The sequence below is a fragment of the Chrysemys picta genome, chromosome 10, assembly GCF_011386835.1.
Source record: "Chrysemys picta bellii isolate R12L10 chromosome 10, ASM1138683v2, whole genome shotgun sequence".
Lineage (NCBI taxonomy): Eukaryota > Metazoa > Chordata > Testudines > Emydidae > Chrysemys > Chrysemys picta.
In genome coordinates, this window is record NC_088800.1 from 41,983,532 (window position 1) to 41,998,389 (window position 14,858).

At 42.0% G+C, this 14,858-nt stretch overlaps 1 protein-coding gene across 8 annotated transcripts in view; it reads left to right on the forward strand.

The window, feature by feature from the left end:
- The window catches only part of CSNK1G1 (casein kinase 1 gamma 1), a 312,438-nt gene that overhangs the window by 121,388 nt on the left and 176,192 nt on the right, over positions 1-14,858 (forward strand). For all 8 annotated transcript variants that reach the window (XM_042851635.2, XM_065558486.1, XM_005280948.4 and 5 more), the window contains one exon: positions 13,111-13,151. In XM_042851635.2, coding sequence (XP_042707569.1) covers positions 13,111-13,151 — 41 coding nt within the window. The remainder of the gene's footprint in view (positions 1-13,110; positions 13,152-14,858) is intronic.

The window sequence follows — 14,858 nt, forward strand, 5'->3', positions numbered from 1 at the left end:
ATGATGAGATGACATAGCTCAAAGATGTATCTTAATTAAAACTACCTTTAGATAGGTATTTTCTTCAAAAAGCATTTTATCAAAAAAATCAGATTTAAATAAATCCAATTTTTTGGTTTTGTTTTTTTTAAAAAGCATTGATTTTTATCCACCCTGGTTCCTTCTCAACTGCCTCAGCCTGAGATGGAGCCTTAGAAGCTGTCTGTGCTGAGCTTTCCTCAACAGTGACCCCATAGTCTTTGTAGTAGTTTAGTGTAGTCTAGTTGTAATTAGCTTTAGGTAGGAGAAGTAATTTTTAAAAAAATTAAAATAAAAAAAACTTTTCAAACTTTTTTTCTCCTAGTTTTTAAGGACCATTAAAATTCCCCTCCCCCCCCCCCCCCCCGCCTCCTTGGAGCTTTACATCACTGGGAGTTCATGCCTAGTTCTCCTAGTTTTTTTTTAAACGCTGCCTATCATGCCAGAAGGTAATTCCAGTGAGTGACAGATAGTCCCGATGTAACACTGGTCTACAATTTTTGAGAAGTCGTCTGCTTCAGAGATAAAATGTGCTATTTATTATGTATTTTGATGTGCTGAATTCAAATATGACAATTAAAACAACTGATTGGCTACTGTTTCTAAGATATTTAGGTTTTTACATTGTATGTCTGTCTATTGTGTAGATAGTAGAGTTTTAATCATAAATTGTAAACCTAGGTCTCTTCATGTGTTTATGGTTGCTTTACATGATAATATTTCACCTGTCCTGTTTATGTAACACTTTAAAAATCAGCAAAAGGGTTATATAAATAAATTTTTTTATGAAACAAAAGGCAAAAAACTATTATGTACATAGTTTAGTCCTATTCAGTGTCTACTCGGCGCTTCTTGGCTTGTCTCTTGTATTCCTTAAATGGAGCATCTCTTGTCACTGTCCAGCAATAGTCCGCAAGCATTGATGGGCTCCATTTGCCCTGATAGCGTTTCTCCATTGTTGCAATGTCCTGGTGAAATCGCTCGCTGTGCTCGTTGCTCACTGCTCCGCAGTTCGGTGGAAAAAAAATCTAGATGAGAGTGCAAAATACTTTGTGTATCCAGTCTGCAGACCAAGCAAGAGAGCAACAACCTTCAAATCGCCACAAAGCTGCCACTGATGTTGGTCATAGTTTATGCACCTCAAAAGTTGTTTCATGTTGTCATAGGTTTCCTTCATATGGACTGCATGACCAACTGGAATTGATGGCAAAACATTGCCATCATGCAGTAAAACAGCTTTAAGACTCGTCTTCGATGAATCAATGAACAGTCTCCACTCATCTGGATCGTGAACGATGTTGAGGGCTGCCATCACACCATCGATGTTGTTGCAGGCTACAAGATCACCTTCCATGAAGAAGAATGGGACAAGATCCTTTTGACGGTCACGGAACATGGAAACCCTACCATCACCTGCCAGGAGATTCCACTGCTGTAGTCTGGAGCCCAACAGCTCTGCCTTACTCTTGGGTAGTTCCAAATCCCTGACAAGGTTATTCAGCTCACCTTGTGTTATGAGGAGGAGGATGGGAGAAAATGTGGGTCCTGTGACATTGATGGTTCAGGACCAGAAGTTTCATCCTCTTCCTCTTCCTCGTCTGACTCAAGTGAGAATGATTCTGGTGCATCAGGAACCGGCAGTCCTTCTCCCTGGGGTACTGGGCGTATAGCTGATGGAATGTTTATATAATGCACAGTCCACTTTTTCTTCTTTGACATACCTTTCCCAACTGGAGGCACCATGCAGAAGTAACAATTGCTGGTATGATCTGTTGGCTCTCTCCGAATCATTGGCACTGCAAAAGGCATAGATTTCCTTTTCCTGTTCAACCACTGGCGAAGATTTGTTGCACAAGTGTTGCAGCATATGTGTGGGGCCCACCTCTTGTCCTGATCTCCAATTTTGCAGCCAAAATAAAGGCGATAGGCTTTCTTAACCATAGTGGTTATACTGCGCTTTTGTGATGCAAAAGTCACTGCACCACAAACATAGCAGAAGTTATCTGCACTGTTCACACAAGTACAAGTCATCTCTGCTCACTTTGGCTAAACAGAAATATGTGTCCCTTTGCAAAATCAAACACTGACAAATAAGAGAGCACGACCCTGTATGATTTCTAGAGCTGATATAGGGCAATTTGTTCAGCAGAGTGATGTAAGCTTCGTTATGATTGCATCATCCATGACTTCTACGAATAACATGATGCAATTCATATCGTGTATGACGCAATACCAGCTTCAGATTGTATCATTCATTGTTTTGCCTAAAAAGCAAGTACTGTCCAAACCCAGTCATAGATTTATTCATAGATCCCGTCAAAGATGTATTTTAGTCTTCTGGTTTAAATTGAGATCCCTTCCCTTTATAACTCACGTATCCTCCGCCATTCCCAAGTCAAGGGTCGTATATACTGACCCAATAGCATATCTTGAAAACTAGAGCCAATCAACAATTTTAAGCATCATTTTCGTTCTCAGTGACCCAGAATTAGTAAAGTTTGACTACATTTATTTCAGAAGCATTTTGGCTGTAGAGCAGTGTAATCAGTTGCTTCTGGAAATCTCACGTACCCCGAAAGTGTAACTCCTGTCTGGCAATAAAATCGAATGCCAGAAAAAACAGGGAGATCAAAGTACACCTTGTCAGAATGGAGAGCGCTCTTCGCCTGGCCTCTGTTCCAGTCCTAGAGACATTTCCCCCCCTTGCCCTCATACTAACGAGTCTCCGAGTAAATCAGGTACTTCTACTGCCTCAGCAGTGCACTCCCTGGGAGCAGCTAAGAAGAAAAGTCAAGATTCCTTTCATAATGTCTCTGAAGAACAGACCTCTAGCCCTCTGGATAGGGAACCTACATTGAAGAAGCGTCAGTTTCCAATGACACTAGCCATTTCAGCACCCATTGGTCTCCAACCTGATACTCACAAGGCTTTTGGTTCCTCAGGTACTGAAAGAATTGTTAAGCCTAAGGACTCCAAAATGTTGGACTCCGCTAGACCATCGGTACTGACCAGGGAGCAAAGTGATAAAAAGAGGTCTACCTCTTCTCAGTCGGTACTGAAAGACTGGTCAGGCACTCCTTGGACTCCCCTTGGAACATGAAAGGCACTTGGTACTGTCAACTCCCTCAGCAATAATTATTTCTGCTCAGGCCAGTGCCACAGTGCCAACAACTGTTTCAGTACTAAAGGAATTTTGATGTCCTTGACCTCCCTGTGTCCAAGATTCCTGACTCACGATTGTTTAGTACCGATCTGTTCTCAGTACCAAGGACACGTCTGGTACCAATGGACTTACCTCCTGTTTCTTTCAGTTGTCTGCTACTCCTAGAGTAATGTGGAAGAGGAGGATTCCAACTATCTTACCTCAGTTTCTCAAATATCTGTTAAAGGTTCGCCACTTCTCTAGAGGGATACTTTTCCACAGGTCTTTGAAGAAGCCGATTATATTTGTGAGAAATATTTACAGACAACACTTTGTTGGTTTGAACACCCATGGGTCATATGCACCGTCAGCCATACTGGAATCCCTGGGTGGCTTACAATCAGCATTTTTCAAGGGCCTCAAGTACCACATGACAGAGATAGAGACTGTCTATCATCTTTCCTTTCCAGGAGACCTGAACCTTTGAGGAATAGGAAGTGAGAGCTGAATAAGAGGTCTCCCCACATAGCCAACATCTCTTCTTCATCCCCAGATGAAGCTGTTGTTCTACCTCCACCATCCCTGGCCGACTACTTCAGGCAGTTTCAGGATCTTATTAAGAGGACCGCAGACTCCTTACAGATCCTGCTTGAGAAGGTTAGAGATTCTCTTCAAAAGCTGCTTGACATCCTGCATACAGCATATCTGCATAGATTGCCTTTCCTATTATCAAAGCCCTCCTGAACTCAGCAAAGGTAATCTGGCATACGCCAGCCACAATTCTACCCACCTGCAAGAGAGTGGATAAGAAATACTATATTTCCTCGAAGGACTTGGAATTTTCCCAATCCTCTGGTATTTGAGGTGATTGGTGCTGCCCTTCCACATTCATCACACACAATCTTTATCATAGGGTATAGATTTAAAGTGCCTCAACCTGTTCTGGTACAAAGTCATACTTGTCATCCACTCTACTTTTCAGAATCGCCAGCTACCAGATGTTAATGGTGAAATAAATCCACCCAAATTATGCCAAGCTGAACTCCTTTATTGAGCATCTCCCATCAGAGCATAGAGAACAATTTCAGGAGATCATTGCAGAAGGCTGGCTTCTTGCCAGAACATCTCTGTAAGCCTCCCTTGAAGCTGCTGACAGTGCTGTTTGTTCTTTCTCTGTGGCGGTAGTTATGAGAAGAACCTTCTGGCTCCAGCTCTCAGGATTTCCAAGGGAGGTCTAGAATACTGTTGAGGACTTTCCTTTTGGTGGCTCCAAACTGGAAAGCATCGACGCGTCTTTGCACACGTTAAGGGATTCCAGAACCACTCTGTGTTCTCTGGGAATTTATATACCTACTCATAAAAGAAAATTAAGTACATCCCAGACAACTCAGAGATCTCGCCCTGCTCAATTCTCTGGCTCCCAGAGACTGTGTGAATCCCTGCACCAAAGAGAAGTTCCAGAGGAAGAAACTATCTATCTCTGTCTTCTCTTCAGCCTCTAAGCACCAGTTTTGATGGATTATCCTGCCTTCCTCCCCTTGGTGACCACCTTTACAACTGCTGATGAGCTTGGAGGTTTACCATTACAGACGAGTAGTTTTGGCGATCATCTCCACACGATACTCCATCCACTACACTTCCCTCCTGCCTTCCAACCCTCCCGTCCCCGTTTCTTTTCAGGAAACCCTCTCATGAGCACCTTCTAAAACAAGAAATAGCACCCAAGAGTAGGAGAGAGTCTATAGAACGTGTTCTCATGCAACTCAGAGGGAAGGGGTTTTATTCCAGGTACTTCCCGATTCCAAAAAACAAACTAACAAAAACGGTGGTTGGAGACCCATCCCAGATTTAAGCCTACTCAACACCTTTGTGAAGGCACAGAAATTCAAAATGGTAGCACTTCCCTCACTTGACCACGGGGATTGATTCTTTTAGCCCCCAACCTTGAGGATGCATATCTCCATGTAACTATCCATCTCTCCCACAGAATGTTTTAAGTTTCACTGTAGGTCAGGACCACTTTAGATATAGGGTGCTCCCTTTCAGCCTTTCACGTGCCTTAAGAGTCTTTTTGAAATTTGTCAGTAGTAGAGGTGCACCTCTACAGCAAAGGCATGTTGGTAGTCCCTTACCTCAACGATTGGCTTCTGAAAGGTCACTCTCATGCAGAAGCTTTTCTGGCTAATAGCAAGGCCATAGACCACTTCCTCGAGCTGGGTCTACAACTGAACATTCAAAATTCACTTTGACTCCTGTACAAAAGTCGGAATTCATAGACTTTCACTGTTATCAAATCAAGGTACGCTACCTCCCAATGTACAAGTTTGTGGCCCCATCCAATATAGTCAATACAATCCAGTTCAGCTCTCAAACATCAGTCAAGAGCTTTCTACAGCTCCTGGGACATATGGCAGCTGGTACTTTTGTCATGCAAGGTTGCGAATGCGTTGCCTTCAGAGGTGGCTCAGGACAGTTAATTCACTAAGCAGACAGTCTAAACAAACTACTTTCCATACCCACATTCATGAAGGAATTTCTCTATTGGTGGCAACACCCTCAGAATGTCTGTGCAGGAATTCCTTTTGCTCACCTTTCCCCAGCAATATTTATAATGACAGATTCATCCCTGTTAGGTTGGGGAGCACATGTAGACACACTCAAGGCCAAAAGCAGGTGGACACCTCTTGAGGCCATTCTGCACATCAGCTTGCTGGAACTCAGGGCAGTGAGATATTCCTGTGTCCAATTTCTATCATTGATTGAGGCAAACACCTAAAGATCATGACAGACCTGTCATGCACATTCTATATCGGGGTGGCCAACCTATGGCTCTGGAGCCACATGCGGCTCTTCATAAGTTAATATGCGGCTCCTTGTATAGGCACCGACTGCAGGGCTGGAGCTACAGGCACCAACTTTCCAATGTGCTGGGGGGTGCTCACTGCTCAACCCCTGGCTCTGCCACAGGCCCTGCCCCCACTCCACCCCTTCCCACCCTCTCCTCTGAGCCTGCTATGCCCTCGCTCCTTCCCCTCCCCGCCCCCCAGAGCATCCTGCATGCCACAAAACAGCTGATCAGTAGTTGCAGGGAGGGAGCAGGAAGAACTGATTGGCGGGGCTGCCAGTGGGCAGGAGGCACTGGGAGTAGGGGGGTGGGAGCTGATGGGGGGGCTGCTGATGTATTACTGTGGCTCTTTGGCAATGTATATTGGTAAATTCTGGCTCCTTCTCAGGCTCAGGTTGGCCACCCCTTTTCTATATCAACCGACAGGTTGTACTTCACTGCTATTTCAGCAATGGGGCACCCCTCAGGTAGACGAGTTCATTGTAGCCAGGAACAAAAAATGTACACAGTTCTGCTCCAGGGGCAGGCTGGTTCACCAGTCCTGATGGGGATACTTCTTCACTAGTTATCGGGTCTTCTGTATTTGTTCCCACCATCTCCTCTAATATCCAAAGTTCTGTTCTAGATAAAGAAAGACAAGGCCAAGATTATTCTAATAGTCCCAATATGGTCCAGACAGACACGGTTCCCTTACATCATTCAGTTGGCTACTTGCTCAGCGATCACTCTCCAGACTGCCCCTTATCTTCTCTCCCAAGAAAATGGACAGATCCTTCACCCGAATCTGAGTTCTTCACCTCAAAACATGGCTGGCCGTTGGTTCGCAGGATTAGAACCAACCTGTTCAGAGACAGTAAAGAGAATACTATTTCACAGCATAAAACAGTCTACACGTTACACTTACTTACAAATGGACAAGTTTCAGCTACTGCTGTAACCTTAAACACATTCCACCAACATCCTCATTGCTGTCAGATGTACTGGACTACATCCAAGAGTTGAAAAGCTCAGGACTGTTTTTTGAGCTCCATTAGAGTCCATCTGGCAGCCATCATGGCTTTCCACTCCCCAATAGAATGTTTTTCCATATTCGCTCACCCAATGGCAGTGAGGTTCCTCAAGGAAATTGGAAGTTTCTTTCCACAAGTCAAGTGGTCTATCCCAACTTGAGACCTCAGTTTGGTTCTTAAATGCCTTACAAGACTACTGTTTGAGCCAATGGCTACCTACTCACTCCTCCATTTATCAATGAAGAGAGCATTCCTGGTTGTTGTCATGTCTGCTTGATGAGTTGGGAAAGTAGAGGCCCTCGTGGTATCCCCCACCCCGCCTTCACAATATTTTTCAAAGACAAAGTCAGGTTATAACAGCACTCCAAAAATATCCATATTAAACAGCCCTTATATCTTCCTGTCTTTACCCTAAACCTCAACTGGTAAGGAAGAGATGCTGCTTTACACACTATGTCAGGAGGGCTCTGACCTTTTACCTTGGCAGGACTAAATCTTTTAGAAAGTCTTCCAAGTTGTTTCTCTGTGCATCTGTGTTCTAGTACACATTGATTTTTATTCAAGAAGGAGATGTTTTGTCATGTTAATTAACTAATCCATGCACTCAACAAATATTACTTCCTGGACAAATATGTGTAATGTATTGTAAACTGGATATTGAATTGGAGAGTACACGTATAAAATTTGTGATGACTCCAAGTTGGGAGAGATTACAAGCGTTTTGTTGGACAGAATTAGAATTCAGAATGACCTTGACAAATTGGAGAATTGATCGGCAATCAATAAGATGAAATTCAATAAAGTGCAAAGTACTCCACTTAGAAAGGGAAATCAAATGCACACCTTTAAAATGGGGAATAACTGACTCCGTGGCAGTGCTGCTGAAAAGGATCTAGGGGTTATAGTGAATCACTAATTGAATATAAGCCAACAATGTGCTACAGTTGTGAAAAATGCTAATATCATTCTGGGGGTGTATTAACAGGAATGCAAATTGTAAAACCCACAGGAAGTGGGTTGCATTGCTCTACTCTGCATTGGTGAGGCCTCAGCTGAAGTACTCTGTCCAGTTCTGGGAGCCACGGTTTAGGAAAGATGTGGACAAATTGGAGAGTCCAGAGGAGAGCAGCAAAAATGATAAAAGATTTAAAAAACGTGACCTCTGAGGAAAGGTTTATAAACCTACAACAACAACAAAAACCAGAGCATGTATGTTCTTGAGAAAAGAAGACGGGGGGGGGGGGAAGGGGAGCTCATTAACTCTTCAAATATGTTAAGGGCTATTATAAAGATGATGATCAATTGTTCTCCATGGCTGCTGGCACTAGGACAAAAAGTAATGGGCTTAAACTGTGGCAGGGGAGATCCAGATTAAATATAGTTTTTAACTATAATGATAGTTATTCTCTGGAATAGGCTTGAAAATTCCCATTAGTGGAGGTTTTCAAGAAGAAGTTGAACAAACACCGGTCAGGGATGGTCTAGGTTTACTTGGCCCTACATCAGCACAGGGGGCCGGACTTGATGACTTCTCAAGGCCCCTTCCAGCACTACGTTTGATTCTAAATTGAGCCCAAGGATTAAACAAACTTTTTTTTGTTCTAGAACATGTTTGTGGAATGTCTTAACTAGCATTTATCAATGTGTTGATTTAGCTCATTTAATTGGCAATTAAACAGTTACAACAGGACCAGAAACTCTAAACTAGGTATGTCTTTAGATACTTGGGTCCTAGTCTCAGTTTGCGTAACCTCTCATTCTGATATGATACCCACAGAATCAGCTTGCTGATTTAAATCTATTTAAATAATTGACTTGAATTGTGCTTAGTATTTGTTCTCTAGTTATCCTTCTAAAGAGAGGTTGATTTTTAGTGATTGGTAACTATTAAAACATATTGATTTTCAGTTTAAGGCTTGTGCGCACTCGGCACAGTGCAGACTACGGGGCTGTGAATTGCAGAGCATGCCAAAAAGTTGCACTCAAACTACCCTGTGTGGACACTGCTGGCACTAACTAAAAGGTGCCAAGTTCATGTTAACATAATTCTCTATGTTAACACGGAGTCGGTGCCTTTTAGTTTGTATCAGCAGCGTCCACATGGGACAGTTAAAGTGCAACTCTTTGCTATTCGTATCACCATAATCTGCACTGTGGTGCAGAATGAATGTAGCCAAAATAGAGCCTTTACACTAAATTTTGTGCTGCTCTTTGCTAATTAGGAGAACACTGTCTGTACAAATGTGTTTAGGCAATTACTGTATATACTCATTCATAAGCTGAATATTTTTGGTAAAAAAGTGAAGCATCAAAGAGCGCGGGTCGGCTTATCAACGGATCTACACCAAAATTTGATGATTTTAAGCTCTATGGAATTATTGAATTGAATATATAATACATTGTCGTTTTATTTACCTGGAGCATCCGCAGGCATGGAGTCCCTCAGCTCCCAGTGGCCGCAGTTCACCGTTCCCAGCCAATGGGAGCTTCAGGAAGTGGTGGCCAGCATGTCCCTTGGCCTATGCCGCTTCCCGCAGCTCCCATTGGCTGGGAACAGCTAACCATGGCCACTGGGAGCTGAGGGGCTCCATGCCTGTGGACACTCTAGGTAAACAAAACAGTTTATCCTGATGGTCTGGGAGCCAAAGTTTGCTGACCCATTTATTGAGGTCAATACTGCAGCCTTTTAAAGTTGCAAATGCTTTGTTTAGTGGACTAGATGGGCTTGAAATGAATGCTAAAAGAGCAGTGCTGCAGATCTGCATAGGTTTCAGAGTAGCAGCCATGTTAATCTGTATCCGCAAAAAGAGCAGGAGTACTTGTGGCACCTTGGTCTCTAAGGTGCCACAAGTACTCCTGTTGTTTTTGCAGATCTGCATGACATTTGACCCATGCATTTCACAAAATGCTACACCTTAAAGTCAATCAGAAAAATACAATGAACTATAGTACTATAGCACTAGTGTCAGTCCACTACTGTGTAATTTGATCTCTTCATGCGTTTCTACCAATGGACCTTGTAAGTCTCGAGCCAATATGAAAATATAACGCACAGAATCGATGGAATCTCTAATAAAATTTAAATAGCCTGTTATCGCCACAGACATGCCAATCTACAGGGCTGCTTTGAAATAAACAAAGAACAATAATAATTTGACAGTGATAAAGCAGGTGACGTTCCTATATAAAGTCCTACAAAATCTGTAATTAGATGATGATGATGATGATTTTCATACTAGTATTTAAAATGAATGGTGAAATCAAAAGAAAACGGTCTGCTTATCACACAGCGTTCAATTATTGTTGAATATGCAGAAGCAAACAATAATTGCGCACTACTTGTGAATTCTGTATCAATGAGAAGCAAGTAAGAGAATGGTGAAAAAATAAAACACAAAAAGATATGTCAAGAAGCAAGAAAAAATGTCCAACAAGGTGCACTTCATTTCCTGAGCTGGAGAAAGATCTCAATAATCGGGTTGTTGAATGTTGACAAAATGGGTACATTGTCACTAAAACGGGAATTCGTCTGTATGCTCTGCAAATGTCAAAGGACAACAAATACAAGTCAGTAACGCCGTCAGTGTTTGTTGCATCAGTGGGTTGGTGTACTCGCTTCAGGAACCGTCATGGTCTCTGTCTTTGTCAGCGAACAAAGATAGCGCAAAAGCTGCCGAGAGATCTGGAAGAAAAAAATTGAATCTTTCCAAAGGTTTATTATAAAATATAGAAAGGAATATGCATTTGAGCAGTCACAAATAGGAAATATGGACAAAACACCGATGACATTTGATCTCCCGAGCAACAGAACGGAAACCGGTGATGGTGAAAAAGTTTTAATTAAAACCACTGGCCATGAAAATATCCATTTTACGGTGGTTTTATCGTGTTTGGCAAATGGATTAAAGCTCCCTCCTGTTATTTTTAAAAGAAAAACCTTGCCTAGAAACATGAAATTTCCTGCTGGTGTCATCGTACGTGCACACAAAAAGGGATGGATGGATCAAAGTGGAACTGTTGAATGGCTGGAAAAAGTGTGGAATAAGATACCAGGAGCACTTTTCAAGAAACCTGCTATGCTCGTTTCGGACTTATTCAGGGCACACAAGGCTGATGAGGTGAAAAATGTGACCAAAAAAATGAAAACTACTTTGGCTGTAATACCTGGAGGCTTAACTTCAGTTCTACAACCTCTTGATGTCTGCCTGAACAAACCCTTTAAAGACAGGCTACGCAAAATGTGGTCTGAATGGATGTGCTCAGGCATCGCGAACTTGACAAAAGGTGGGAATCTTATGAAGCCTGAAATCAATCTGGTCGCCCAGTGGGTCAAGGAGCGTGGGTGTCCATTCCCTCAGAAAATAAAAATCATTTCAGAAATGCTGTATCAGCAATGCACTCAAAGGGTCAGAAGATGATGCCATATTTGATGATGACACAACAGAGGCTAATGATGAGAAGGAATCTGAGTCTGAAGACGACCCTGCTGAAATCTACAATGACAATGCAGGTGCAGCTGTGACTGAAGCAGAGTTTAATGAACTGTTTGGTGAATCAGAGAGTGATTAGTAAATCAGTAAATGGATATTTAAAACATTGACTGTAATTTTGAAGATGAATACATATTTGTTCAGTTATTATTATAACAACAAGTTTTTTGTTAGATTACATTAAAATAATTCTAGCAAAACTTTTGAGTGTTTCTTGTGAGGCCGACTTTTAAAATGTAGCAGGGGTTGGAAAACTTTGGCTCCAGGCCCATAAGGGTAAGCTGCTGGTGGGTTGGGACGTTTTGTTTACTTGGAGCATCTGCAGGCACGGAGTCCCCCAGCTCCCAGTGGCCACGGTTTGCCGTTCCCAGCCAATGGGCGCAGCGGGAAGTGGCGCCACTTCCCTCAACTCCCATTGGCTGGGAACGGCAAACTGCGGCCACTGGGAGCTGGGGGGCTCCGTGCCTGCCAACGCTCCAGGTAAACAAAATGTCCAGTCCCGCTAGCAGCTTACCCTGACGGGCCAGGAGCCAAAGTTTCCCAACCCCTGAAATATAGGATCGGCTTATGAAAGGGTCATACAGTTTTTGCTATTTTTACCTATCCATCTTGGGGGCTCGGCTTATAAACGAACGGTCTAATGAACGAGTATATACGGTAGTTAGCTTAACTGACATTTATTCTGATTCCTAATTGTTATGTTTTATTATTTTAAAAAACTGACTGACGCATTTCTTAATTATTAGATTAATTTTTTACTTGTAATTTGTTTCAAGCTCTGTTTGGATGGTAATTCCAATTCAATTAAATGCACAAAAACAGTCTTAAAATATTTGTATTTAAGTAATAAAAAAAACTTTAAAAAAATTTTCTTATGTATCCAGCACGCTTTGAAAGGTTATCAAAATGTATTAAACAATGGAAGTATTATCTGTAGTTACTGAATTGAACTTGTTTTGGGTTACCATGTCCTTCAAGATTTTAGAATTAGTATAGTTCATCCTCTCACACCTACTTGATTCTAGACAAGCTTTTCTGCCTTTTCAACTCCCATTGGTTTCTTAACTTTGAATGAAGTAGTTATTGAACTAAACTAGTTGAATAAACTGAAATCAAGAAAATACTGTTTTTGCACTTGCAGAAGAGGCTACTACTTTCAAAAGCTGGTTTAGCACTTCAACAAACTCTGGTTTGATATGCTTAGCCAGTGACTTCTACCAATTCAGTGGTTTGACTATTTAAAATGGCAGCAGATGTGTACTGGTTAATATTTGTAATAGATGATCGGACGTTTAGGCCTTAACATAGGTGGTCATAATCTTCTATTTTAATTTTAAATTCGTTTATTTTCTAAAAAGCCATTAATTTAAATAAATCCGATTTAAGTAAAAAACAGATTTAATTTTTTTAAATCAATTTTTATCCGCCATGAATTAGTGCAAGCTGTTTCTAGTCTAGCTTAGTGAGCTATAATACTTATTGTGGATTATTAATAATTATACCTATGTTGGGTCTGTTCATTGAATTGTCTAAGTTGGTTTTTGCACTTAGTCTAGGAATATTGTCTGTCATACATGTGATACTGAAAGTCTCTCTTTTTCACAGGCAAAAATCTCTATACCAATGAATATGTAGCGATCAAACTGGTAAGTAGAATCTTAATTTAATGATTGTATTACGTAAAAATATCTTGACAGTTGCAAATGTCTTGCACAGAAGGCAACTTTTTCACCCTATACTTATTTTATACTGAACTCTGGCCAGGGCTGGCTCCAGCATTTCTGCCGCCCCAAGCAAAAAAAAAAAAAAAAAAAAGCCGCGATCGGGGCGGGGGGGGGGGGGGGAAGCTGCGATTGGCGGCGGCAGTTCGGCAGCAGGTCCTTCGCTCCTAGAGGGAGTGAGGGACCTGCCGCCCCCGAATTGCCGCAGGTGCCGCCCCTCTCCCTTGGCCGCCCCAAGCACCTGCTTGTTAAGCTGGTGTCTGGAGCTGGCCCTGACTCTGGCTGAACAGAGGTGAGAGCATCCTAGGCTAGGGTAATATGAGAACAAGACTTTTCAATTAGAATAGATGCTTAGAGAATTTTAAAATCATAGCTGTGGCACCTTTCTTAAACTGGAATGATGGCATAGGGGAATATCATGTAGATCCCAGTGAATAGTGCTAACTGTTTGGGTTATCACTTATACGTTCAAATGTTGCCACTTTAGAATTATGTTTGTCTGTGTCCATGATTTCATTGCCACAGCAATATTTTTATTTTTTTAAGTTTGCAAGCCTGTTGTGGCAGGTACTGTGCCTTCCTTTGTACTGCACTTAGCACACTGAGCACTGCCAGAAACACATAATCAACCAGCCATTTTTCTGATTCCATAAAAACCCAAGTTTTTAACATTTAAACTATTCTAATTCTTTAGTTCTCTGTCATTATAGTTGATTCCTAAACAATATCTGAGTAAGCCAGAGTTTATCCATGTCACGTAAGAAGCTTTCCATTTTGTGTTCAGTGCCCAAGTTACTGATAAGTTGTCAGGCTGCAGCAAAACAGGTTAAAAGGAGAGATCAAGCTGTGCAGTGCTCCATATTCTTTGTGAGCAGTGATGGAGGAAGCAGAGGAAAATCTCAGCTGAAAAGAGGTCTCTTTTGGGGATGGTGCAACTCCAAAACTATGGTGTCATACCTTAAACTCATCAAATGACAATGACATGAGTTTGCTAGGGTAGACATAGCCTTGTCTGCCACATCTTCCAAGAGCTCGGTTTCCTTCCAGCTTAATCTGAGGCGTGCCCAAAAATGAGGAACACAGTGCTCCCTGAATTACTTATACCTTCATCCAGACCACCTTATTTATGCATAATCAGGTGGGCAGCTATAGAGGATTTATTACAATGAAAAACGTGAAAAATGTCTGGATTCTGTCCTTTTAGTGGCATGCAATTGACTTTTGGGAATCTGGGTAAAGAGTGCCTGAGTGTTTTCACATGCCCAGTATTATGTGCCTCAAGGGAGATGGTGCTCAGTTCATGTACAATGCCTGTAATACGGAGAACACATGATGTGGGTTCTTGCGTCTCTTCCTTCCCCCAACAGCTGCAGTGAATTGTGATTGCAAAATTTTGTTAAAGAAGCATAGCAAATGGCTGGAATACAGCTTTCCTTTTGATCAGTTGCCCCTCTATAATACAAATAGACAAATTGTGGTCTGACAGTGGTTAAAACATGGGAGTAGGAGTCAGGGAAATTGTCTAACTTGGTTAAGGTCTAGCAGGTCTGCCAGAGCCAAGTCGCCTATCCTCTGTGTCTTGTAAAATAAAAATCATAGAATATCAGGGTTAGAAGGGACCTCCGGAGGTCA